Source organism: Theropithecus gelada, chromosome 15 (genome assembly GCF_003255815.1).
Source record: "Theropithecus gelada isolate Dixy chromosome 15, Tgel_1.0, whole genome shotgun sequence".
Taxonomy (NCBI): domain Eukaryota; kingdom Metazoa; phylum Chordata; class Mammalia; order Primates; family Cercopithecidae; genus Theropithecus; species Theropithecus gelada.
The window spans coordinates 90,060,011-90,086,210 of NC_037683.1; the positions used below are offsets into that span (position 1 = coordinate 90,060,011).

General features: G+C 40.0%; 1 protein-coding gene across 7 annotated transcripts in view; it reads right to left on the reverse strand.

Moving 5' to 3' along the window:
- Window positions 1-2,769: 2,769 nt before the first annotated feature.
- PRUNE2 (prune homolog 2) overlaps window positions 2,770-26,200 on the reverse strand; it is a 293,604-nt gene continuing 270,173 nt past the window's right edge. For 3 of the 7 annotated variants that reach the window (XR_003115889.1, XM_025358685.1, XM_025358684.1), the window contains 2 exons: window positions 20,500-20,598; window positions 2,770-5,999 (listed from right to left, as the gene is read on the reverse strand). Coding sequence is in view for 6 of the 7 variants with exons in the window: in XM_025358685.1 (XP_025214470.1) it covers window positions 5,969-5,999; window positions 20,500-20,598 (130 nt within the window). In the remaining variant the exon portion in view is untranslated. Of the gene's footprint in view, window positions 6,000-10,699; window positions 10,748-15,784; window positions 15,824-16,352; window positions 16,389-20,499; window positions 20,599-26,200 lie in introns of all 7 variants that reach the window. The other 4 variants (XM_025358682.1, XM_025358686.1, XM_025358681.1 and 1 more) reach the window with 3 other exon arrangements.

Genomic DNA, 26,200 nt, shown 5'->3' on the forward strand with positions numbered 1-26,200 from the left:
TAACAGCCAGCAAGGAATGAGGTGCTCAGTCCAGCAACCACAGAGAAACTGCATCCTGCTGATGATCATGAGGTTACGCGTGGAAGCAGATTCTGTCCCAGATGGACTTTGATTGTGTCTTGTTAGAGACTCCTTGATTGCACCTGTGAGAGGCCCTGACGCGGAGGACCCAGCTAAGGTATGTCTGGATTTCTCACTCACAGAAACAGATTATAAATGTGTGTTGTTTTAAGCCACTAAGTTTTGGAATACAGTCGATCTTCATTATTCACAGATTTTGCACTTGCAAATTTTCCTACTTGCTAAAATTTATTTGTATCCCTAAAATCAATACTCAGTACTTTCACATTCATTTACAGGTATGTGCAGAGCAGGGAAAAATTTGGCCTGAGATACACGCTCCCTGCTAAGGTCACACAAGGTGAGGCTCTGTCTTCTTGTTTCAGCTCTCAGCAACAAGTATCCTTTTCACAGTCTATGTAGTTTCCTGTATTTGTGTTTTTGTTTTTTGCATTGTTGGGCTTTTTGTTGATTTCACTGTTTAAAATGGCCCCCAAGCTAGTGATGAGGGGCTATTTGGTATTCCTAAATGCAAGAAAGCTGTGACGTGCCTTATGGAGAAAACACCTGTTGCAGAAGCTTCATTCAGGTGTGAGTTATATTCAGGTTGTTGGCTGTGAATTCAGTGTTATCAAGTGAAAAATATACATTAAATAAGAAATCTTTAAACTGAAAAACACATAGAACAAACTTATGTATTGACCGGTTACCCCAGGAGCGACGGATCAGTATTCACTAACTGTGTTCTTGGTGACTTTATAGGACATAACTACTGTGGAAAATGAGAATCAACTGTAATTTGTTAATACAGCAATAGATATTGAATACAGTGGGAAAGCAATGTAATTCAGCTCACTGGTCTAAGGAGGAAGTTTCACTAGGGAAGCATGATCTAGTGTTAAGGGCTACAGGTCCCTCACTAGAGGTAAGGCTAGAGAGATCATGGGTAGCAGTTACTGGTGTCTAACATCTAAGTATCATTGGAATGGTTATATATCGAGAAGAAATAATTTTGCCTAAGAGGGTTCTTTTGAATGGATGTGAATGAAACTATCTAGGAAAATCAGTCTCGTGAGGCAATCTGCTTGCTCCATAAAGCCCACAGCTGTTTGAGGATTGATGTGTCAAAAGGCACCAGCTCTGAATTAAAAACTCCATGACTGCATAGGATGATGCAACCCGGGGCGGGCTTCGGGCACTCTGCAGTACATGGACACAGCCAGCACGGGGACACGGCACACACAGGAGAAGCTGTAGAAGGGAATGGCTCCTTGGGGACCCACAGTGCCCAAACACAGCTTTTCTGTAATCTATGACTGAAAGTCTTGGCTTCAATGACTGAAGCTTAAGTTGGCCTCACTTTATTTTTAACTTCAGCTTATAAAAGACCCCTTATGATTTTGATTTTTAATTAGGCCCCCAACTTTATCCCTGAACTCCATGCCCTACCCTTACTCAAATGAGTGTGTTAAGTCCTTAAATACACATGGATTTTGGATAATACGTAGTTTTGTGTGTGTATGTTTAAGTTATGTAAGTGGCACTATGCTATAAACATGGAGTTTGTTCTTTTTCCACTCTACCCTATGATTTAAGTGTTGCTTTATGAACACATAGTTTGTTGCTTCTCACAGCTGTGGTATACCATAGGGTGTATTCAGCACGATTTACCCAGCCCTGTCCCTAGCGCTGGACACCTAGCCTGCCTCCAGTTTCCACCACCATAGTTAGGTACGAGAGCAGAATGAATGTAGCAGTACTTCTTGTAGTTGAATATCCTTCCTTTGCCTGCAATTACTTGTCAGCCTGTTCTTCTGCTTCATCCCTTTCTTGGGTAGAGGACAATATCTACCATCACTCAATTTTTAGATCATGAGAACATGCAACATCTCACTTTTTGTAGAGCAATTTCTCCTTTGACTAGTCCAACAATTTTCTCAGAGGTACACATGTGTTTATTAGTTAAAAAAATAGCACAGTGGTTGCCGGGCGCGGTGGCTCACGCTTGTAATCCCAGCACTTTGGGAGGCCGAGGCAGGTGGATCACCTGAGGTTGGGAGTTCAAGACCAGCCTGATCAACATGGAGAAACCCCGTCTCTACTAAAAATACAAAATTAGCCGGGGTGGTGGCACACGCCTGTAATCCCAGCTACTCGGGAGGCTGAGGCAGGAGAATCGCTTGAACCCGGGAGGCGGAGGTTGCGGTGAGCCGAGATCGTGCCATTGCACTCCAGCCCGGGCAAAAAGAGCGAAACTCTGTCTAAAAAAAAAAAAAAAAAAAAATAGCACAGTGGTGATTCTCAACTCTGGTTTTGCCTAAAGGTTGTGAAAATGGGGGGAAAAACCCCAACTAAAAATAAAATGATATTTAATATATTTTAATTTAAAAATAAATATATGCCATGAAAAGGCAAGGAGCAGAGAGAGGAAAAGACAAAAATCAAGTAACCATGAAACATGGAGATGTTTCCAAAGTAAGAAATCGCTTATCCAAAGAGTAAACAACACAGTTTGAAAGCTTGGCGTATTGAACTCTGAGACAGGAAAGGCAAAAATGAAGAGAGAATAAAGTTTGGGTGTCCAGAAAAGCCAAAACGTACACCGTTCTCCAGTACCAAGTGCCAAGCTAGACTGCTGTCCAGATAAAATTGCTGCAAAGTGAAACCAGAGAAAGATTCTTGCTGATTCAAAGAAAGAAAACCATAACATGCAGAATCCATTTTTATTTCTGAATTATACAGCAAGGCTATATAGATATATTATGTCATTACAGATTTTATATTAATCTACATCAGGGAGAATTTATTTACCAAAACATAAGTCTAATAGATACTTTATTCTGAGCAATCCAATACATGATAGAAAAACCTTTAGATATATAAAAGATTAATTTGTGCACATCTAAATGTTTCTAAGGGAACAAACTACTGAGGCATCGTGACAAGATGAGAGTTGCAAACATAGTACCATAACTGAATATTTAAAATTATATCTGAACAAAGGCTAGGAGTAGTGACTTCCTCACACACCTCAGAGAATGCCTTAGAGAGAGTAACCCCACAGAACATTGTACGGTTTCAACAGAAGCTTCAGGATTTTCTTCCACACTGAGCTACTGCCCTCAAACAAATTTTCTCACTCCTTGACAGTATCTTCTGTGCAGATTTCTGTTCTCTTAATCAAGGAGCTTTGAGAAACAATGCTTTTGCCCCAGTGACCCCTTGGTTCCCTTAAACTCCAGATCTATAGGGGAAATGTAAAGCAGTTCCTACAAGTCAGAACCAAAGCAAGAATGCTCAGAATGCAAGAGCTAGAGAGCTGAATCCGGTGAATGTTTACCTCTGTCTACCTATCTGCTTAGGGATCATTTTTCTAGGATTCATCTAGGATTCTATTTACTTGGGGTGAATTTACATGGTAGCTTTTCTCTAGCACATGCAATTACATTGTCTTTTTAAGATAATAAAATAGCAGATACCTAAATATCAGAGTGGTTATGCAGACCACAGAACCGCTGCAACAAAATCATTGGGATAAATGCCCACAATTTTCATACAGGAAGATGAGGCTTCAAACAGCATACCACCTGAGTAGTTTTCCATAGATGAGCTGGACAAGTTAAAAATACATATATATATATAAAAATGGTGAGATTGTCACTGTGTCTGTTTGGCTATAACAAGAGCCCTCTATGAACAGCTCTACGCCCTCAGGTTTGCACCACTACACTGAACACTGGATTCTTCATTACTTCCTGTGACAGGGTGACCATGCAATTCATTTTACAAAATGGGATGCTACTGAGTGAAAGTAGCAAATAGGTGAACAAACAGGAATATTGGGTAACTGTGTTTATGTCAACACTGTGTTCTGGGAGAGGCGTAATTTGGGCTTTCAAAAGTGGAGAAGGGGCTATGGGAGAGGGTGGGCTGTAGGGTTTTTCTGTCCAACAAGCCAGGTGTTATGAGGGAGGAGATCCAATAGAACATACAATTCAACAAGATACTCGCTTTTGTATCTCAATCAAGAGGAGAAAAGAGAAAATGATGGAGGCTTATGGAGGAAAGAGGGCCGACTTGTGTGTGTGGGGGCACATGCAGGAGGACAGGAGGAGACAGACATGAAGCAATGAGGTCAGAGAAACTCAGTCACCTGTGCAATGACGTCTACTTCAAAGCAGTTACAGGCTCCTTCTACCAAGAGCTCCAAGTATCCTGGACAGCTCTCCCCAGTGAATTTTCCACCAAGAGACTAGGGGGGAACCCCTCTCTCCCCTTCATTTTCATTTCCGCCAGCTTCTTTGTAATAGGAGACACTGGAGACTAAGAATGGTTCCCAGAGTGAGGTGCGGACTTCAGCCAACACCTGTAAATACTAAAGAAGTGCTTCTAAGAAGGCTTCATTTTTGACAATTGCAACCTAAGCAGTGATTTTGTGGCTAGGGCTCCTCATCTTTTTCAGCAGGCTATTTCTTCTATTTTACTGTCTGTGGATGTCAAAACATTTATTTTTGACAAAAATAAATTAGTTTGCAGCCTCCTTTGTCCGTTCTGTTAGGGAAACTAAATACGAATTGGGGTGGACTAGGAAAGGATGCGTTTGCTAGAGCAGGGGTCAGCAAAGTTTTTCTGTAAACATACTCTATGTTTTAGGCATTGTGGGACATACGGTCTGTTGAACTGCTCAGCTCTGCAGTTGTAGTGTGAAAGTAGCTGTAGACAGCACAAAAACAAGTTTGCGTGGCTGTGTTTCAGTAACACTTTATTTATGGGTACTAACATTTGAATAATTTTCATGTGTCATGAAATATTCAAAAAATTTTTTTCCAACCCAAAATATAAAAGCCATTCTGAGCTTGCAGTGGTGAGCTAGAGTTAGCTGTGGTTTGCCACCCCACCCCGCTAGAGGCCTACAGACTTGAAATCTTGTCGGCATTTTAGAGGGCATATGAAGACTATAAAGGAAATATTTTGTACATGAAAGTACATACTCATATTTAATTTTAAGCCTGTGATCAGATTATAGTGTTTTAAAGCAGATCACTTTTTATAATGCATGCAGAGAAGAATTCATGGATAACTGAATGCTACCAAATGATTTTTGAGTAGGCCACCTTGCACTTGAGCTCTTGGCACTTATAAGGTAACATCTTGAGCTGAGTTTATGGCCTGAAGCTCAGAGAGCTACCAAACTTGCAACGCTCATTCTTAAATTTCGCAATGTGGAGGTCACCAACATTCATCAGAAAAATGATCTGTTAAAAGACCAATTTACATAAAATGTAATGACCAATCTGACAACTAAAATAAAGTTGATGTGGATTAGAAAGCCCGGCTTCCCTTTGAGAAGTTAAAGGAGATTCTGGTAAACAAGAACAAAGTGGGCACTTAGCTGATGATGGTTTTATACCTTGTGTGGTTTATGGCTGTCCTAGTCAGGCTTAGGATTTTAAAGGTGGAGTCACATAGGGGTAACTTTCCTGGGAGTTGAGCCCTGTGTCCTTTAAACCTAATGCAATCACCAAAGGGTAATCCAGCTAATCTATGGAAACAAATTCACTAATATTTAACAGTGGATTAAAGGTATCTTACTGGTAAACACCTGTGTAAGGGACAAAATATCACCCCACTGTGTCAACGAAGTATTGAAATGGAAGGTCGTACTTTCTTGCTAAGGCTCATCTAAAATCTTTGAGGCACATAATTGGCAAAATAGGAAAGTACACACAATTTCATAAAATACGTTAAGAGTAAACAAACTTTCTTCCTATTTTTCCCCTTAGAAATTTAGAATGGCACCAGGTAGTGCAACGTGGAAAAAGGTAACATCAGCCCTGTCTCTTTCAGGTAGATAAGTTTCAACAGAACCATGAACCAGAAAAGCATCCTCTTCTTCCAGCGTGGCCAACTAGGGCTTTTCTTTCAGCTTCAAGTCAATACTGTGAAGAAAAGAAAAAGAGAGAGAAACATGGAACCCAAATGAGAAACATTTAGTAATGATTTGGGTAGCACTGTGTTTGCTTTTTTCCTCAAAGGACATACTGAAAATATTTTAAATCATGCAAGTTTCCTATAATAGAAAAATCTGGTAAAACCCAATCCTCCTCTTGTCAGGCTTTTCTCTAACTTGTGAAATCTGTTTAGTTTTACAAAATTGTTTCTGGAAGCATTTTACACCTTTTCAAAATGATCCAGGGAGGTAAAAAAACTCATGTAAAGGCTCATTCCCAAAGTCAATTAAGATAAGGAGCATTAGTGTATTCTGGAAATCATGCAATTTTATTTATTTTTAATAAATGACCTTTCCTTGTGAAGCAAACAAATGTTCTGCCTCAAGTAAGTAATGTCTGACAAGCACTAAATAGTAAGAAATGGTAAACAATAAAATAACACCAAACATTTTCTAGGAGCCAAAGGATTTGACTGAAAGAGGTCAGCCTACCTTACTGAGATGGATGTTTATAACTAAAGAAAAGCTTGTTTTTCAGAAGGTCAAATGGGTTCCCAAATATCTGAGGAGTAAGCCTAAAACTTACTTGAATCACATGTTTTTCTTCTGCCTCTTAGTGAACATAGCACAACTTCCTACCACATCCACGCAAGAGGAAGAAAACCAAAAGCCAGTAAATAGAGGAAGAATTTCAGTTGTGATAAGAGAAATTATTAGTTTGAAATGGGTGATTTGACACGTATCTGTGGATTTTGCTTATCTCTGCCCCTGAGCCATAAACTTGCATGTTGCAAAGGTTACTGTGCTTTACTTGTGGAATTTGCAGCAGCTGAGCAGTGTTCATTCTAGAAGTTTTGCAGATAAAGCCACTGGTAACTCACACTGCCTGCCCATCCAGTTTACAGTAGTAAAGTATCTTTCCTTTGAAATATAGTCAGCAATTCCATCACTTATTAGCAGTGGCGACTTGGCCAAGTCACCTACCTTCTCTAAGTTCCCATTTCTGTATCTGTAAAATGGAACAGTCATACCTCTCTCATAGCTTGCTAAAGAATAAGCCTAAGGCATTTTCAATTGTACATAGTGAACATATCATAATGTCTATTATTACTAGCAGCAATAGTACCTCAGTGGTTTTTTTTGTTGTTGTTTTGTGTTTTGTGTTTTTTTTGAGATGGAGTCTTGCTCTGTTGCTAGGCTGGAGTTCAGTGGTATGATCTTGGCTTACTACAACCTCCGCCTCCTGGGTTCAAGCAATTCTCCTGCCTCAGCCTCCTGAGTGCTGGGACTACAGGTGGACGCCACCAAACCCAGCTAATTTTTTGTATTTTTAGTGACACGGGGTTTCACCATGTTGGCCAGGATGATCTCGATCTCTTGACCTCATGATTCGCCTGCCTCGGCCTCCCAGAGTGCTGGGATTACAGGCGTGAGCCACTGCGCCCGGCCCTCAGTGTTTTTTTGAAATGAGAAAATAGCTCTTTGCTTTATTAGCCTACTTGCAACAATCGTGTTTCCTTTAGGAAGCCAAATCATCATGAATATTTCTAGTTTTTAGGCCCTCTGACTTGTTTTCTTACCTGCAGAGTTTACTTTAGAGGTATCCTCTTTTTATCCACTGTGACCCTGAGATCTTTTTCTTTTACATACGTTTACTAAACAGGTCATTAAAAAAAAGTCTTGTTTTTGCTTTTAAAATGTCCTTCCTCTTCCCAGAAATCTGCAGTAAGTTTGATTTGGTGACTGGAAATTTGATTTTTTCTCTCACGGTGTTGGTTGACTTTCTCCCATAGACCAAGAGAATATTTACTCAACCAAAATTTGAGGCACATTGTCTAAAAACTGCGAGAGTGAGTCAGAATATTTGAAACAGTCTTGGAAGCTTAAAAGAACATGGTCACCTTGTTTCACCATCAGGCCCCTGAGCTAACACTTACACCAGGATGCCCGTCTCAATTATTTCTCGTACTGACTTTTTTGTAAATCTTCTAGGATTTAATTCATCCCTTCAGCTTTTGTTAACCCAAAAGCTAAAAGACTGGAACCTGTTTACCCAGTTTATGAAATGAAATAGTCAAAAGCGAACGATTTTCTTGTAAGTAAATACAGGAAACCACTTGGAAGGTTAATATTTGAGAGAACAGCAATGTTGTGGAGTTAACAAAGCTGTTAACAATGATGCTAATTTAAGCTTCCTCAAATAGAGCCACCCTTGATCATGGTACTTTAAACAAATATATAAAAATATAAAAAGGCATGTTGCAAGTTTTGGAACATGAAGGAATTCATAAAATCCAAACCTAAAAGGGAAGGAGACAAGCACCCAGGGCTATTTAAAAATAAAGAAAGAAATAAAAAGTATCCTTTTTGGGAAAAAAATACTTTTAATCAGAATTGAATATTCTTAATCTTTGGGCAAATGGGCTTAGTTTTCTATAGGCAACTTTTTTCCTGAGACAGAGCAACCTTCTGATAATTTTACAATAGGCCATTTTTGTGTCTAACATGTATTAAATGAGGTTCCTTACAAACTGTCTGACAATATTGTTTAATGATGAATAAAAATATTTGCATTTTATGTAAGAAGAAGAAAATGGGCATAACCTTCTCTTCTGTCTCTGAGGAAAATGAGAGACCACTATGGTAACAGCACACACTCCATCTTATTCTTGGACTGATCGAGCCCACTGGAAGAACCCTTGCCCATTCTGCAGTGTATTCGTTCAACACTAGCTCTGGAAGGTGTAAAATGCTTCCACACAGAATGCTCCTCTGTCCTTGATGGCCTACAGTGTAAAGGAGCCAGAAGTAAATGAAGCCCTCATTCTAATACCAAAGAAAGCCAGAAATCCAGGACTGGAAGTCAGAAAAAAAAACCCACAAAATTCTTGGCTACTCTTGACCCTTATCCCAATCTCATCATCCACACTGTGATCATGTGCCTCTTAAGGGCTCAGGAAAGAGAGGGCTGAAGAAAGGGAAGCCTTGAGAAGAATGTGTTCTTCTAAAAAGTGGGAAGTAACAATAACAATTTGTAGTATCCCTCCCTCCTCCATGCCCGGCCCTGGAATGAACCCAGACAGGAAGCAACGCTTGCCCTCTTCCCAACCAAAACAGCCCTACAAAGGAATAAGGAGCAAGACAGACAAGGCAAGCAAAGAAGTGGGTAAGCCCTAAGATGTAGCAGCAATGGGCCAGCCATTGGCTGGGCTTCCACATGTGCCCTCTACGCTGCTTGTTAACTGTGGGCTCTGTTAACTGCTCAAGGGGGTGCTGTTTTGCTGAGGGAAGAAATAGTTGCAAAAAGAATTATCGTGGGCTGGGGAATTGAGGTATTACTGCTTTGCAGAATTTCATGTGCCAATTTCCTTGAAGCAGTTGTTGTCTTCATCAACAACTTCATCACAACAGTGACCTTTGGAAAAATAGCTGTGTGATTTCAAAAGTCTCTCTATAGTCTTTGTTCTTTTTTAAAATTTTTATTTAGAAAAAATAAATGTTCCTTGCAGAGCAGGGCTAACTCATAGGCATGCATCCAGAATTGGCCCAGTCTTTGTTCTTTGTGCACTTTTTCAGTTGGGACTGTCTCTGGAGTTTTTGTGCCTAAACTTCCTTTAAGCTGCAAGGTCAACATGGCAAATGTGGAGCTATTTCACCCTAATTTTCCAGCTTCCTTTTGGACTTCAACGGAAAGGAGGTCCAAAGACAGCAAAAAGTGGCAATAGAGATGAGCCACATTTAAAATTGATTTTTCCCTCTGCTTCCTGATTCCTAGGAACAGGGACAAGGTTAAATCTCCACAACTCAAACCAAATTAGAAGCTCCCTGTGGATGACCAAGTTCTCTCCGAAAGTTTGTTGGTGACCACAGTTTATTCCCTGAAACTGACTTGGCCACTAATTCACTCTGTTCTCTTAGGTGAGTAGTTTTGTCTTTCATTAAATCGGAGGTGGTACACCCCATCTAGCATTAAGATCACCTCTTTCTGATTTAAAAACCATTGGTCCTGGAGCTATACTGCCAAGGTCCAAATTCCAGCTCCAGGCCATTTTTACAGCTGTAAAACAGTGGACTGGTCAGATCATCTCTCTATGCCTCTCTTTCCTCATCTGTGAAATGCACCTCATAAACCTATTCTGAGGATTAAAATCAGACACTGCGTGTGAAGCTTTTTACAGTCTGGAACGTGGTAAGAACTCACTACACATCCAATTTCTACTTCTCACAGGATGGTAATCCTCCAAATAGATCATTCCTACAGTCTCATCCAGGCTCAAATTCCTCCTGGACGTTGCAAAACAAGCACATTTTCTCTCCATCCACCAAAGTATTAAATGGAAGTTCCAACTTCCACTAATTAAAATAGAGATGATGTCATTCAGAAAGCAGAACTGCATTCCTCTTGCCCAAATGTTCTTACATCTGGTCCTAATCATTTTCTTCTCATTTTTGGATTGGAAAAATAGAATGCCATGTCCATAGGTTGTCCTTTAGAAATTTAAGGTGTGATTGTGAATGAAATGGTGTGAAGCTGGCAAATTTGCTTCAAGTTTCTGATTTCAGGAATGGAGCACAGGAAAGCTGAACATCTAAACAGGGTTTACCCAGTCCTCAGTGTGTTTTCTTTCAGAGCCCAGCCATACAACACTACAAGTAACCACATAGCTGCTATTGATGGTGAATTCTTACTCCTTCTCCATAGAAGACATTTCTGGATCATTGTAAAGGCAGCTAGTTCTGAGTGCAAGGAAAAAATAGGAAGCAGTCAGTATTTCCCCACTGTCACCACTGTGAAAGCACAACAGATCCGAGGCATTTGAAACTGTTTAATGTGATCCCATTACTAATACTGAACCGATCCATACCTGAACAGATGATGAGATTAAGCTGTAACCCTTACCATCGGTTTTGAAATACAAGTGATTGCCCATGATATAAAAACACAAAGCAAAGATTAAAAACTCCAAATACCTCCAGTGGTCTCTTCTGTCCTCATTTTTCCCTGCCTTTTCAATTCGTCTTATTCAGGGGACATATTACAAAATTGTGTTGGTACCCCAAATAATAAAATACTTTACACACAGAGGAAAATCCCTCTCAAGCAGCCTCATTTTATTCACCCATGAACACAGTTAATTTTCAGTTTTCACGAGAATGAGGAGTTCCCAATACACTGAAAGAAAAAATGTCAACGTCAGCTCTCCTCCTTGTTGTTACAGAAATAACAGGACACTTACCACTCTAGACAGCTGAGCTGTGTCCAGGTGATACAAATGGATCCTACCATTTACCTCAACTGAGTATGCCCAGAAAACAAATGTAACCTTATAAAATAATAAATAAAAGTATTTTTATGGAATTTATGTTTTTTGGTATAATATTAGCTGTTTTTGATATTTCATACTGGTGTGATTTCTCTGTTAGCAAATTTCAAATTTGCTTTCTATTAATTCTTGATGAATACTCATTATGCCTTAACTTTTATACCCCTCCCATATATTTTATTTTTTTGAGACAGAGTCTTGCTCTGTCACCTAGGCTGAAGTGCAATGGCGCTATCTCAGCTCACTGTAACCTCTGCCTCCCAGGTTCAAGCGATTCTCCTGCCTCAGCCACCCAAGTAGCTGGGACTACAGCTGCAGGCCTCCATGCCCGGCTAATTTTCATATTTTTGGGAGGGGTAGGGTTTTGCCATGTTGCCCCACGCTGGTCTCAAACTCCTGGACTCAAGCAATCCTCCTGCCTTGGCCTCCCAAAGTGCTGGGATTACAGGCATGAGCCACCGTGCCCGGACTCCCATAAATATTTTATTATTGACAAACAAACACTATTTAAAGAGCTTCTATGATCCTTTTTAAGTGCAGCTGTCCTCTTTGTAATATAATTTCACAAGCTAATTTATCTGTTTGCACATAAGAGGATCCATGATGAAGGTCAGGTGTTTGGTTGAAAACGACAGGAGGCTATCTCCCCAGGTGAGATAGCAACCTTCCTTCCTCCCTACCCTTCTTGCTGGTGGTCTGATATTTTCATAGGGAATATTTGGCAATTCCAGTGAGCAAGGACAGTCAAGTAAGTGTTGACAGTGTGCTAAAAAAAAAAAAAAAGCAAAGCTGGAATGGAATCAAGAAAGGGCAATCTTCCAAACTCAGCTTTTCTGCTTTTTAATTTCAAGTAATCCTCCCAAGGAAAACAGCAATTTGCAAACCCTTTAATACTGTCACTCCAAAGGCAACACAAGGATGCTTCCCAAGTTTTGAAATAAGAATGGTTCTATGTATACTATTTATCCTTCAGAAGTGTAATACTTTCTTTCCTGTATAGAGGTAAGGTTTTAAAGAAAAGATAAGGCCGGTTGAGCAAATCACCTTCTGAAATCAATTAGAGTTGGGGTGCAGTTTGAGAGTGTGTGTGTGTGTGTGTGTGAGGGGAGAGGGAGAATGTTGGGAAACACTAGTGGGCGTAAAGCAAAACAGTGGACAGATAGGTTTTGTTGCCTGACCAAGTGTACGTTTGCCTTTGGTTAGACCCAACCAGCAGCTTTCTGAACAAGTCATGTGGAAAGTCAGGCACATCAGTCAACAGGAAGAACCTGGGTATATCTGGCTTCTAGCACTAGATCTGCAGTGATCATGTTTATCATAGAGTCTCTCCTAGAATTCAGGGGCTACTTCAGAGGCTAAAAGGTAGTTGAAAAAATGTTGCTGGTAGCCGAGATGGTGGGATTGTAAGGCATTCCAATCACCGGGGTCAACAGAGGAGAATTCTTTCTCTGTGCACATTTTCAAATGTGCAAATATATTTCAATTTCTCATACATGTGATGTTACCATCAAAAAGATAGGATCAAAAGATCCTAGAGGGAGGATTCTTCAGGCAGATGGCTTACCCGCTGAATCCAAAGCAAGAGCATACACTTCTAAAACAAATCAGATTATTTTTATTTGGCCCTTGACTTTTAAGCAGTGGTTCTCAATGCTGGGTCCTGAGACCAGCAGCAGCAGCAGCAGCACTGGGAACTTGTTAGAAATGCAGACTTTTTTTCCTCGAGACAGGGTCTCACTCTGTTGCCCCGGCTGGAGTGTACTGGTAAGATCAATTAGCTTACTGCAACCTTGAATTCCAGGGCTCAGTGGATCCTCCCACCTCAGCCTCCCATGTAGCTGCGACTGCAGGCACATATCACTATACCTGGCTAATTAAAAAAATTTTGTTTGTAGAGATGGGGTCCTGCTATGTTGCCCAGGCTGGTCTCTAACTCCTGGCCTCAAGCAATCCTCCCCTCTCAGCCTCCCAAAGTCCTGGGGTTACAGGGACGAGCAACCTCACCTGGCCAGAAGTGCAGCTTTTTAGGCTCCACTCTGGAGCTGGTGAATCAGAAACTTTGGGAGTGAGACACGGGATTTTCTGTTTTACCATGTGCTCCAGGTCATTGTAATGCACAATAAAGTTTGAGAACCCACTGCTCAACAGCAATGAACTGACTCTGATGCAAATTCATTAATTTATGCAGCATAAATTTACTGAGCATCTACTATGTACTAGGCATGAGCATAGTGCTTCCTTTAGGAGGGAGATTAAAATGTCTCAGGACCATCTGAGCTATTTAAACACGTCGGGAGAGGGTTGGTAGGGGTAAGGAAGAGAACAAAATAGTGGATGTGAGAGAAAAAAGAGAAAGCTACAAAACTATCCAAAAACAATAATCATTTGACTGTGGCAGCTAAGCAGAAATAGTATAAATATAAAGGGAAAAAAATCTATTAAAAGAAGCAAGATTTCATAGTAATAATGAAAGAAACATGACAATATGACTTTATGATAGGTTTGTCTGAAAAATCATTGATGTTCTCTCCCCCCATCTTTGTCTTGAAAATAGCACTTTAATTTCATAAATATGTTATCATCCTGAAAAAATAAATCTGAAAGAAAAACTCACAGAGAGTTCTTACTCTAGGAAATCTCATGACACAAAGCAGTTTGAGTGCAGATAAATGCTAAAGGAATGTTACACCAACACTCAGTTCCTTGATTACTAATATTTTCCTTACTTAACAACTTCTTATTTGTAACAGTTGGGATCAAGACTAAGAAGTTTTTTTTAGAATAAAAAAATTACACAGTTTTGAGTTTCTTTAGTCTAACTGGGTGTCAGTTATCTTGAAAGAAAATGAGAAGATCAGAATATTATAAGAGTAAACTCCACTAATGCTAAACTTTCTAAAGCAAAAACCTATCCTTTAATTTTTTAACACAAAAGATTGGCACACTACAAGCAAATAATCGTATAGGTTACTTACAATAAAAATGTACCATAGGGGAAAAATGTCTAAATTGATTGTTTTAATGAGGAATTGGCATTTACAACTATGAAGAAAATGTCTATTAGTTAGATATTATTTATTCAGAATTTATAGCTGTTGGGACATTGTCCAGGCCTTCTGCTTTTGCAATGTCTATTAAAATGGGAGCTGGTTATAAAAATAAACAGCGTAAGCAACATTTAAAATGGGGAAGAAAATGTGCTTAATACAGCAGACTTTTCAAATAGTATTTGGTTATATCTAACATGTATTATCAGAAAATGTCTTTGTAACTTGGAAACGAGAAAAGAGAATAACTGGATTTTATTTTTTTTTGAGATGGAGTCTCACTCTGTCCCCAGGCTGGAGTGCAGTGGCAAGATCTCGGCTCACTGCAACCTCCACCTCCCAAGTTCAAGTGATTCTCCTGCCTCAGCCTCCTGAGTAGCTGGGACTACAGGTGCGTGCCACCACGCCCAGCTAATTTTTGTATTTTTAGTAGAGACAGGGTTTCACCATGTTGGCCAGGATGGTCTCGATCTCCTGACCTTGTGATCCGCCCATCTCGGCCTCCCAAAGTGCTGGGATTACAGGGGGCTGACTTTCTATTGGTTGGGCTATTTTACAACTCAATAGGGGCAGAGGTTAACTTGTAGTTTTTGTCCAGCAGAGATGCAAATAATTTCTGTCCAGTGGAAAAGACAACCTCAATATTACAGTTTATTGCCCTGTTGTTTATTAATCAGTTTTGTATCTAACCCAACAATCTTATCCAAATACTCCTCTGTAAATTATCTATAGATATCTAGCTGCTCAAATGTTCTTTGAACTGGCTTTAACACCTTAGTGGTTCCTGCATGAAATAATTAGTTGAATAAAATCATTGGCATGTGTTCATTTTATATTTGCATGAGAGTTATAATTTTGCCTTTTTGAGAATCATACTTTAACATTAGTGGGCAATGACTTTTGTTTTTCTATTCATCAAAATAGCTCAGAGGTTGTTAGTTAAGCAATATTTCCAAAGTCATTAAGTAAGGTGTTGTTTTAACTCATAGAAGGCCATGAAATCGATTCTACAAAAATCTTCCAAATTTCGATGTGCTATTATTCCTCCCCATTGGTATGAATTAGTGAGGTTCTGTTGCCTGAAAACCTAATGATCATCTCGATGTCACACTATACGTCGCAGTGCCTGTGATGTGCTCCTTTGTTGTGGTGCCTAGAATTGCGTGTACATTAAAAAACAACAACTATAGTGACAAATGCATTCCTCAATATAACCAAGATCATGGGGAAAAATAGACTAGTAAGAATAATAGAGATTACATCTATCATCGGAGAAAGAGAATTTCTAAAGTGCATTATTATCAGGAAGCAGGAATAAAACACCAGGCATGCAGATTTTCCCAATTCAGTTCTGAAATGCAAGCCAACATCACGCCAGCCACTAAATGAAAACCAAGTCTTACTTAGCTGCTTCTGAAGCTTCCCTCAGTTCTTCATCCAGTCTGCAGGAGCAAAAATTATTGGTGCGGAAAAGAAACAAAAAAGAAGCAAGCAGAGCATGAGACACTCAGCAAAGCAGAGCCAAACAAAAGTGGTGCATATGTGCTTTTCAAAACTGTCTTCTGGAGTCCTGAGACGCACTCCTTCCATTAAATATACCGTCATTTCCTCCCATTCAGTGTTTATGTACATTTACTTTGCAAATTCCTTCATACATGGTAGGTGTAAGTTGCAAAGGGATCAGAAACATGCTGGCTGAATAAGAGCTGAAAACATCCACGTCAGTCTGGTGGGTACAGTTCAAATGAGCTTGCAGCCTGGGCCAAGTCAGGGATGTATCTGGTTTAGTAGGTTTCAGTTGCAAATCAGGTTGACCTCAACAGCTTTACACACAGGACAAAGACTGGAAATGGCATACAAAAGACTGATACAGTGACCTCTCGCTCTGGTAGCTTGTTGAGGTCACCCACAAGTAAGACACTGATGTACACACACAGGATCCAGCGTGAATAGGAGATCAGGAGATTTTACCTCACACTTCTCTTATAAGATCTCTCTTCATCGTACCTTACGAAATAAAAAACGAGTGCCATAAGGAAAATGAGCAGATGGAATAAACGACAAGTAAATGATTTAAACGACAGTCAAATCATGAGAGAAAACGCCTATCCAGATACAGTCATGCACTAGGTAACGTCATTGGGGTCAGCGATGGACCGCCTATATGGTAGTGGTTCCATAAATTAGAATACCATAATTTGACAGTATCTTATCTATGTTTAGATACACGAATACTTACCACTGTGTTACAGCTGCCTGCAGTATTCAGTACAGTAACACGCTGTGCAGGTGTGGAGCCTAGGAGCAACAGGTTATAGCAGATAGCCTGGGTGGTGTAGGGGGCTCTGCCATCTAGGTTTGTATAAGTTCACTCTATGATATCTGCACAATGACGAAAGCATCTAAAGACGCACATCTTGGAACATGTCTCTGTCATTAGGTGATGTCTGACGGTAATAATAAAATTGGCATTTGGGAGACATCTTATTTTCATTAGATAACAATCAATGTTTATAATTGATAAATATATGCAGTCAATCCTCATTATTTGCAGATTCCATATTTGTAAATTTGCCTATTTACTAACATGTATTTATAACCACGAAATCAATACAAGGTACTTTTTGGGTCACTTGTGGACATGTGCAGAGTGCTGAAAAATTTGAGTTGCCCAATGTTCATGTTGCCACCTGGCAATGTGTGAGCCTCTGTCTTCTTGTTTCATACTGTAAACAACTGTCCTTTTCACAACCTATTTAGTGCTTTTTTTTCCTCATTTTTGTATTTTTCCTTGGTGATTTTGCTGTTCAAATTGGCTTCCAAGCATAGTGCTGAAATACTGTCTAGTATTCCCAAGTGCAGGAAGGCTGTGATGTGCCTTATGAAGAAAATATGTGTGTTAGATAAGCTTCGTTTATGCACAAGTTACAATACTGTTGGCCATGAGTTCAATGTTCTAAATCAACAATGTATACTAAGTAAGGTTCGTTTAAACAGAAACACACATAAAACAAGTTTATATATTGATTGAATGATTGACTGATTGATGAAAACATTGTGACCAGGGGCTTGCAGGAACCAAACACCCTGTATTTTCCCTTGGAACACGATTTCAGTTTTCCCTAAGTAAGTGTTTGCAGTGACTTTATAGAACATAACTGCCACAAATAATGAGAATCAACTGTGATCAATGATTATAAATTTGGTTCTAGGTTGAGCAAGTTTTTCTTTCATTTAAGCCCTTTGATGACAGGCTCCATCTCAGCTGAGGACTGGTCTTGGGAGTGGCTGAGATTAGATCCTTTGAATGTTATTCAGTGATAAAAAGGAGCCATGGCTTGTATCCATTTGAAATTTGCATAACATTAAATTGGGGCAATGAAGGTCAGTAACAGAAGTGGCAGAAAGGACATCCCAAGGAGATAATTACAGAAAACAACACACGGACATGTGGGCAGCATGTGAATGGTGGTAAATTTCTTCCTCCAGAAAAAAATTTTTCCAAATAGAACCCTTCCTGAAGCAACTTCTCCCAAATGGAGCCCTTGAAAACTGATGTGTGCAGATGAATAAAAAATGTCCTGGCTATACTTAACTTCTCACTTGAACTTTGCCCTATGACAGACAGTCTCTAAAAGCAACAAGCATAACGATAAATAAGATTCTGGATTGCAAACTCTGTGCTGGGAGGCTTTGAAAGTGTTTTGTGTACCGTTTGCATTCAACCCTCAGGACCATTCCAGGAAGTGCAACTTACTTCCTTACTTTACAGATGCTGAAGCTGAGACTCAGAATATTTTAATTAATTAATCATTTTAACAGATGACTTGAAGTCTCAGAGACATTGAGAGGTTGGAGGGAAGGTTCAAATCTAAGTCTCTAAAGCCCATTCACTTTTCATTCTATTGCCTCTGCCACACCATGGAAGTGCTACTGTGTTTACTTGGAAAGTGGTCAATGCTCAATTCCACTAGAAGGGAGAATGTCCTTGTCATCTTATCGAATGTGAGTACTCCCATACTTCTTCTTCTTCCTTTTTTTTTTTTTTCTTTTTGGAGACAGGGTCTCACTCTGTCACCCAGGCTTGAGGGCAGTGGTGCGATCTTGGCTCACTGCAATTTCCGCCTCCCAGGCTCAAGCAATCCTCCTACTTTAATCTCCTGAGTAGCTAGGACTACAGGTGCATGCTACCACACCCGGCTAATTTCTGTGTTTTTTTTTTCATAGAGACAGGGTCTCACCATGTTGCCCAGGCTGGTCTTGAACTCCTGAACTCAAGCTATCCACCCTCCTCAGACGCCCAAAGTACTAAGATTACAGGTGTGAGGCATCCCTCCCTGCCTCCATACTTTTTAAATTTAAAGAGTAGAAGTGGGTTTTGAAAATGGAGTACACCTTTTAGAGGCAGCAGCCCAGAGCTATGAGGTGTGCTGGTTGTGGAAACGCTATGAAGCTAATGAGGGTTGAAGCCATCATTAGGATCTTATGAACACTCCGTTTGATTCAGTGAGCCAACTGACCACTGGAAGCCCAGTCAGTATCCTGTGTTCATGCCCGATGCATCTACTTCTGAGCTTTGAATTTTGAAGGATACTCTAAGGGAGGTAAAGGAATCTCCTAGAAAAGAACATGGGAATTTTGGTGCCAGGCTGACTTGAATTTGAATTCCAGTTCCATCTCTTCCTGGTTCCTACTTACACTGTGCCTAAGTAACTTCTTACTAAGTTATCTCCCCTGCATCTGTAAAACAGGGGTTTACTATGGGAGTCAAATAAATGATATAAATAGAGTACTGCTATGCTTGGCATATCATAGACACACATTACGTGAGAATTCTTTCCTTCCAATTTCTAGGCTGGGCCTTTTTAATTAATTAACTTCTTTTTTAAAGTGAGAGGACTCTTTTGGAATCCCAAATGAGAGGTACATTTTGCTGTCCATTTTATGGAGGAAGATGAATGACACTTGGCTGTTTTCTTTGAGCTAATGGTTAAATCCCTCTCCACTCAAATGAAATGAAAAGAGCTAACGATTCAGATACAGTGGACCAAAAAAAAAAAAAAAAACCACAAAAAAACATGACACACAGAAAAAAACCGTTCTTTGCAACAATGTACCAGATACAAGTGTTCATTCTCCCATATCCCTGTTTTACAATCCCAGCTCCAAGTATTTATTTTGTTAAATTTTATCCTAATTTTTGTAGCATCATCCTGAGACCTTCAGTACCCAAGCAGGATGCTGACGCTGATACTGCGTTACCCTCTACTGAGCAAGAAAACCATTCCTCACCGCCTCACGCACCACTGGGCAAATGCCCTCTACTTAATCAGGACAAACAAAAAAGGTTTAGAAGAAACAGAGAGCTATTCCTTTCTATTTTCCTAGGGTTATGCAGATAAATTACTTTGTATAAGACAATAAAGAAATCCAAGCTATACTAAGACCATCTTGTGTCTGTGCAGAGTGGGAGACACAAGAAACTGATATACTCTTAACCAGTAGAGACAGTATACCAGTTAACCAGTGTAGCTGTTACTTTTTCCAAAGTGGTAGTAAAGTTCAAGGTAAAAATGAACAATAATCAAATAACCCCAGGAAAATATTATGTGAAAGAGGATCTGAAAGAACACAACAATTATCTACAGATTATAGGAAAAAATTATATTTATTGGAGGATATTTAATATTGTTTCAAAAATAAGATAATGCCATTTCCCCTCTGTTCCAGAACTGACCTCTTTACCAACCCACTTCTCCAAACATACACTTTTTTTTTTTTTTTTTTGGATACAAGGTCTCACTCCCATTGCCCAGGCTGGAGTACAGTGGCACTATCACGGCTCACTGCAGCCTTGACTTCCCAGGCTCAGGTGATCATCCTATCTCAGCCTCCTGAATAGCTGGACTACAGGCAAATGCCACCATGCCTGGCTAATTTTTGTATTTTTAGTAGGAACGGGGTTTTGCTATGTTGTCCAGGCTGATGGCAAACTCCTGGGCTCAACTGATTCTTCCACTTGGCCTCCCAGAGTGCTAGGATTACAGGTATGAGCCACCACACCCAGCCTCAAACTAGTACTATTTCTTAAGAAATCTCTGAAACCGTCAGGACTTACTTGATGATGCTCTCTGGAATGTGGATGCAATCCATTGGGATCAGCCCACTGAGTTCTGATAAGCTATTGACATATTTAATTTTACTGCTGAATTTTGAACTAAAAAAAGAAAAAGAAAAAATATGTATCATTAGTCACTACCTTATCCATCCCAAGACTATTGCCTTTTCTTGAAAATCCTGATACACTTAACATCTTGCCCCACCACTCTCACTAAGAGGCTAACATTATTTGATGAGTTACACTGTACCAGACACTGTTTTGTTGTTGTTGGTGGTGGTGTTTTGTTTTGTTTTTTAAATTTATTTTTTAAATTGCCATGTAAAAATGTTTAACATGATGTTTTGAAATATGTATACATTGTGGAATGGCTAAACTGAGCTAATTAACATATGTATTACTTCACATGCTTTTTTTGGATACTGAAAATCTCCTCACTTAGCAATTTTCTAGGATGCAACACATTGTTATTAGCTATGGTCACCATATGGTTCAATAGGGCTCTGGAATGTATGCCTCCTAACCAAAATTTTGTGGTCTTTGACCAACATCTCCTCACTCCCAACCCCTAGCTTCTGGTAACGACCATTCCACTCTCTACTTCTGTAAGCTCAGCTTTTTTAGATGCTACATATAAGTGAGATCGTGCAGTATTTGGCCAAATGCTGTTTTAAGTGGTTTACACATATGAATGCATGTATTTCTTATTACAGCCTAGTGAGGTAGACACTATTATCATCCGCTTTTCAAAGATAAGGAAACAGACACGGAGCAGTTAAGTGTTTGCCCAAGGTCTCACCATTAGTAAATGGCAGAGCCTGTACTAATCTGGGCAGTCTGACTTTGGCATTCACACTCTTGGCCATACATTGTGCGGCCTCCCAGTGTTTCCTGCTACTCTGAATAATCACTGCTGTATGACTCGTTTGTCTCTGTTTACTTGTCTGTTTGTAACAAACAAAAATCTTATCATTAGTTCTTTCAGAATCTACCAAGTTTGATGATACTAAAAAAACATATATAAACTCACTTTTTAAAACTTTGTTTTATTTTTAAAAATGTTGTTGTCTTTAAAGTTTTAGGTTGAACATTTATTCTAGATGAACCAACATTCAAATATATGTTCCAATAACTGGATTTAAATTACTAACAGCTTTCATCTAAATGTGTTCGTTTTAGATATGTGTAAATGCACAGAGAACAACTTGGAAGGATACCAATGAAACTGATAAAGGACTTTGCCTCTGGGGAAGGGGATTAGGAAGAGGAATTGGTAATTGTTAAAGGAAGAACTTGGTCTTATCTGTAATGATAGGATGCATTTCTCAAGAGTGCATTTTCTTATTACTTGTGCAATGGCAAACTAATTTAAAAAGTGTATCATTCCACTTGAAAGAGAACTTGATCAAGGGTCTAATGTTCTTGAATGGTTTCAAATGAAAAGGTCTCTGTAGTCTACTGGGGTCTTGCTGAGCTGTGCACCATCCGTACTGCCTTGTGTTCAACTACTGTGCATTCTAGTAAGAAGCTTTTTTGAGGTGTTTCCTCTATCCATCTATCTTTAACACTTTACTTCCAATTTTGGCCCTGGGTCCAAGAGACCTGTGAACAACCGTCCTCTCCATACAGTAGCTTCTGTTCCTCCTGATAGGTCTTGGGTCAACACACATTACCGGTGATATGCTATATTAAGCCTTTTTCTTCCTGTGGAGTTGTAGAGCAAAGTAAGGTTTTGATAAAAGACTGAGTGGGTGACTGAGAGGGAGAAGAAGTCATGCAAATGGAAAAACCTCCAGCTTCAGTGTTAATATTCACTGGAATTTTACAGTTCTCTGAACATGCCATGTTCTCTATTGATGTATTTGTAGCTGGCGTTTTGTCTACCTGTTTTCTCAACCTGAATTGCTCTTCTCCCTAATTTCAGCTGGCCAGTCCTACTAGTCCTTCAAAACTCACCTCGAGGGAAGGCTTCCTTCTGCAACGCCTCTCTTGAAGCAGATTATCAGCTTTCGCTCTCTACCAGGTATACCCCCAAACTCACCCTCACCTTGAGTCATCACCTCCTCAAAGTGCAATTGTATGCTGTATTGTAACTGTTCACTTGTCTGCCCATGTCTGCTTAAGGCTTTGTGCTCCTTAAGGACAGCAATTGAGCCTTGTTATTTCCCAATCCAGTGCTTGGCACAGACAAATTACTCATTTTTTTCCCCCAACTTTTATTTTAGTTTCAGGGGTACATGTGCAGGTTTTTACATGGGTAAACTGCATGTCACAGTGGTTTGATGTACAGATTATTTTGTCACCTAGTTAATGAGCATAGTAGCTGACAGGTAGTTTTTTGATCCTCACTCTCCTCCACCCTCCACCCTCTAGTAGTCCCTGGTGTCTGGAGTGTACTCAGTGTACAGTTCCCACTTATAAGTGAGAACATGTGGTATTTGGTTTTCTTAGGATAACTCATGTTAATGACCTCCAGCTCCATCCATGTTTTTGCATAGGAAGTGATTTAGTTCTTTTTCATGGCTGCTATACAGTGTATATGTTCTGCATTTGCTTTATCCAATCCATTGTTAATGGGCATCGAGGTTGATTCCATGTCTTTGCTACTGTGAATAGTGCTGCGATGAACACACGTGTGCATGTGTCTTTATGGTAGAATGATTTATATTCCTTTGGGTATTTACCCAGTAATGGGACTGGCAGGTCGAACGGTAGTTCTGTTTTAAGTTCTTTGAGAAATCTCCAAACTGCCAATAACTCATTGTTTAAAATGAACTTGCCATATACCTCTATCATAAATGCTACCCTTTAGTAGAGAAAAGACCTATCATACATCTTAGTGGTCTCTTTTTTCAGATCTACAAGTTGCTAACACTGAAGTAAATGGATTCAAAGGAGGATCTTTAGAGGGGTTCCTACATGATGAAACTGTAGAATACAATTATTCAGTACTTGATGTAGGTTTTCTTTAGAATTGGGCAGACAATTGGTTTCAAAGACTGAGCCTATCATTTATAGGCTGTGTCACCCTAGACCTGAGGTTGGTAAATGATAGCTCGTGGCTGAAGTCAGCTTGCTGTTAGTTTATTATTATTTTTTTAGAGGCTAGGACTCACTCTGTCATCCAGGCTGGAGTGCAGTGGCATGATCATAGCTCACTACAGCCTTGAACTCCTGGGCTCAGGTGATCCTCTTGTCTCCGCCCCTGGAGTAGCTAGGACTATAGGCACATGCTACCGTGCCTAGCTAAATTAAAAAAAAAAAAAAAATTCCAGAGACAGGGTCTCCCTATGTTGCCCAGGCTGATCTTGAACTCCTTGCCTCAAGCAATCCTCTTGCTTCAGCTTCCTGAGTAGCTGGAATTACAGGCATAAGCCTGTCTGTTTTTTATAGCCCCTGAGTGAAGAATGATTTCTATGTTTTTTTAAGTAGTTAAAAAATGTAAAAATAAAAATATTTTATGATGTTGGCTGGGTGCAGTGGCTTACACCTGTAATCCCAGCACTTTGGGATGCCGAGGCAGGCAGATCACTTGAGGTCAGGAGTTCAAGACCAGCCTGGCCAACGTGGTAAAACCCCGTCTCTACTAAAAATACAAAAATTAGCCAGGTGTGGTGGTGCATGCCTGTATTCCCAGCTACTTGGGAGGCGGAGGCAGGAGAATTACTTGACCCAGGAGGTGGAGGCTGCAGTGAGCCAAGATCATGCCACTGCACTCTAGCCTGGGCAACAGAGTGAGACTCCCTCTCAACAAAAAGAGAATATTTTACGATGTAAAAATCATAGGAAATTCAATTTCGGTTTCCATAAATGTTTCATCAGAGGCCAGGCATGGTGGCTCATGCCTGTAACCCCAGCACTTTGGGAGGCCAAGGTGGGCAGATCACCTGATCTCAGGAGTTCAAGACCAGCCTGGGAAACACGGCAAACCCTGTCTCTGCCAAAAACACAAAAACTTAGCCAAGTGTGGTGGTACATATCTGTGGTCCCAGCTACTTGGGAGGCTTAGGTGGGAGAATCGCTTAAGCACGGGGAGGCAGAGGTTGCAGTGAGCCAAGATCGCACCACAGCACTCCAGCCTGGGCAACAGAGTGAGACTGCCTCAAAAAAAAAGTTTCATCAGAACATGGCCACTTACTTGTTTGCATGTTTCCTATGGCTGCTTTTACCCTATAATGGCAGAGTTGAGTAGTTGTGACTGAAACCATAGGGCCAGTGAAACCTAAACTATTTACTAGTTGAATCTTTATAAACAATGTTTGCTGGTTCCTGCTTTAGACAATTTATGTGACCTCCCTGAACCTCAGCAGTTTTTCCTATACAATGGAAACAGTAAACAGGATCTGCTTCAGGCTGGGCGTGGTGGCTCATGCCTGTAATTTCAGCACTTTGGGCCAAGGCAGGCATATTGCCTGAGCCTAGGAGTTTGAGATCAGCTTGGACAACACAATGAGACCCCGTCTCTACAAAAAAATAAAAAAATTTAGCTGAGTGTGGTGGCATACACCTACAGTCCCAGCTACTCGGGAGGCTGAGGTGGGAGGATTGCTTAATCCCAGGAGTCTGAGGCTGCAATGAGCCATGATCGTGCCACTGCACTCCAGCCTGGGTGACTGAAGGAGACCGTGTCTCAAAACAAAAAACAAACAAATAAGTATCTACTTCGGAGGACTGTCATTAGGTTAAATGAGGTAATGCAAATAAGCACTCAATAAATTAAGCCATTATTAGTCATAATTTACCACAACACTATTGCTATAATTTCATTATTACTGTTGTTGTTATTATCTTGAAACTCCCTTCCATAAGTAGTGTTGAATTATAATAATTTTTAATATCCTTACAGTAACAAATGTTTTCTTATTGTTAAACCACATTTGGCTTAAGGCTTTCTCTGTAGTTTGAGTTCCTAGGTAGCTAACTGCAACCTAACATAGTATGTAAATAAAATTCCAACCTAACTTACGAGTATATTTTTGCAAAGACTAGCTGAGTCTCAGCCAATCAAAGCAGCTGAGCTGCAGCAATCACAGGTTGCCAAATGATCAGACCATGACCATATAAGGCAAATGCTTCATCATACTGTACCCAAATAAGATAACTGCTGAGCTGTACCCGATCAAGCTATTTCTATACGTCACCTTGCTTTTCTCTGGACAAATACTGTCTGCCCACTTTGCTGGGTGGAGCTCTCTGAACCTCTCCTGGTTCTAAGTGATGCTGGGTTCATAAATCATTTTTTGCTGTAATAAACTGATTGATTTGTCTAAGGTTTATCTTTTAACATTACTTAAGAAAAAACCTTTGTTTTATAAGTGCTGAATTATTAAGCAAACTTTGATGAATCATAATTACTGATTATACCCATTAAACTTTCTACCCATTACACTTTTTGAAAGCTTACCAGCATACATTGATTCCTACTCCCTAGTTAAAGCATTTCCTGAAATTAATTAAAATAAGTGGCTCTTTGTATACCTTAAATAGGTCTAAATTTTTTTGTTTGTTTGTTTTTTGGAGGCACAGTCTCACTCTGTTGTCCACGCTAGAGTGCAGTGGTGTAATCTTGCCTCACTGCAACCTCCACCTCCCAGATTCAAGCGATTCTCCTGCCTCAGCCTTCCTAGTAGCTGGGACTACAGGCGCGCCACCACCATGCCTGGCTAATTTTTTGTGTTTTTAGTAGAGATGGGGTTTCACA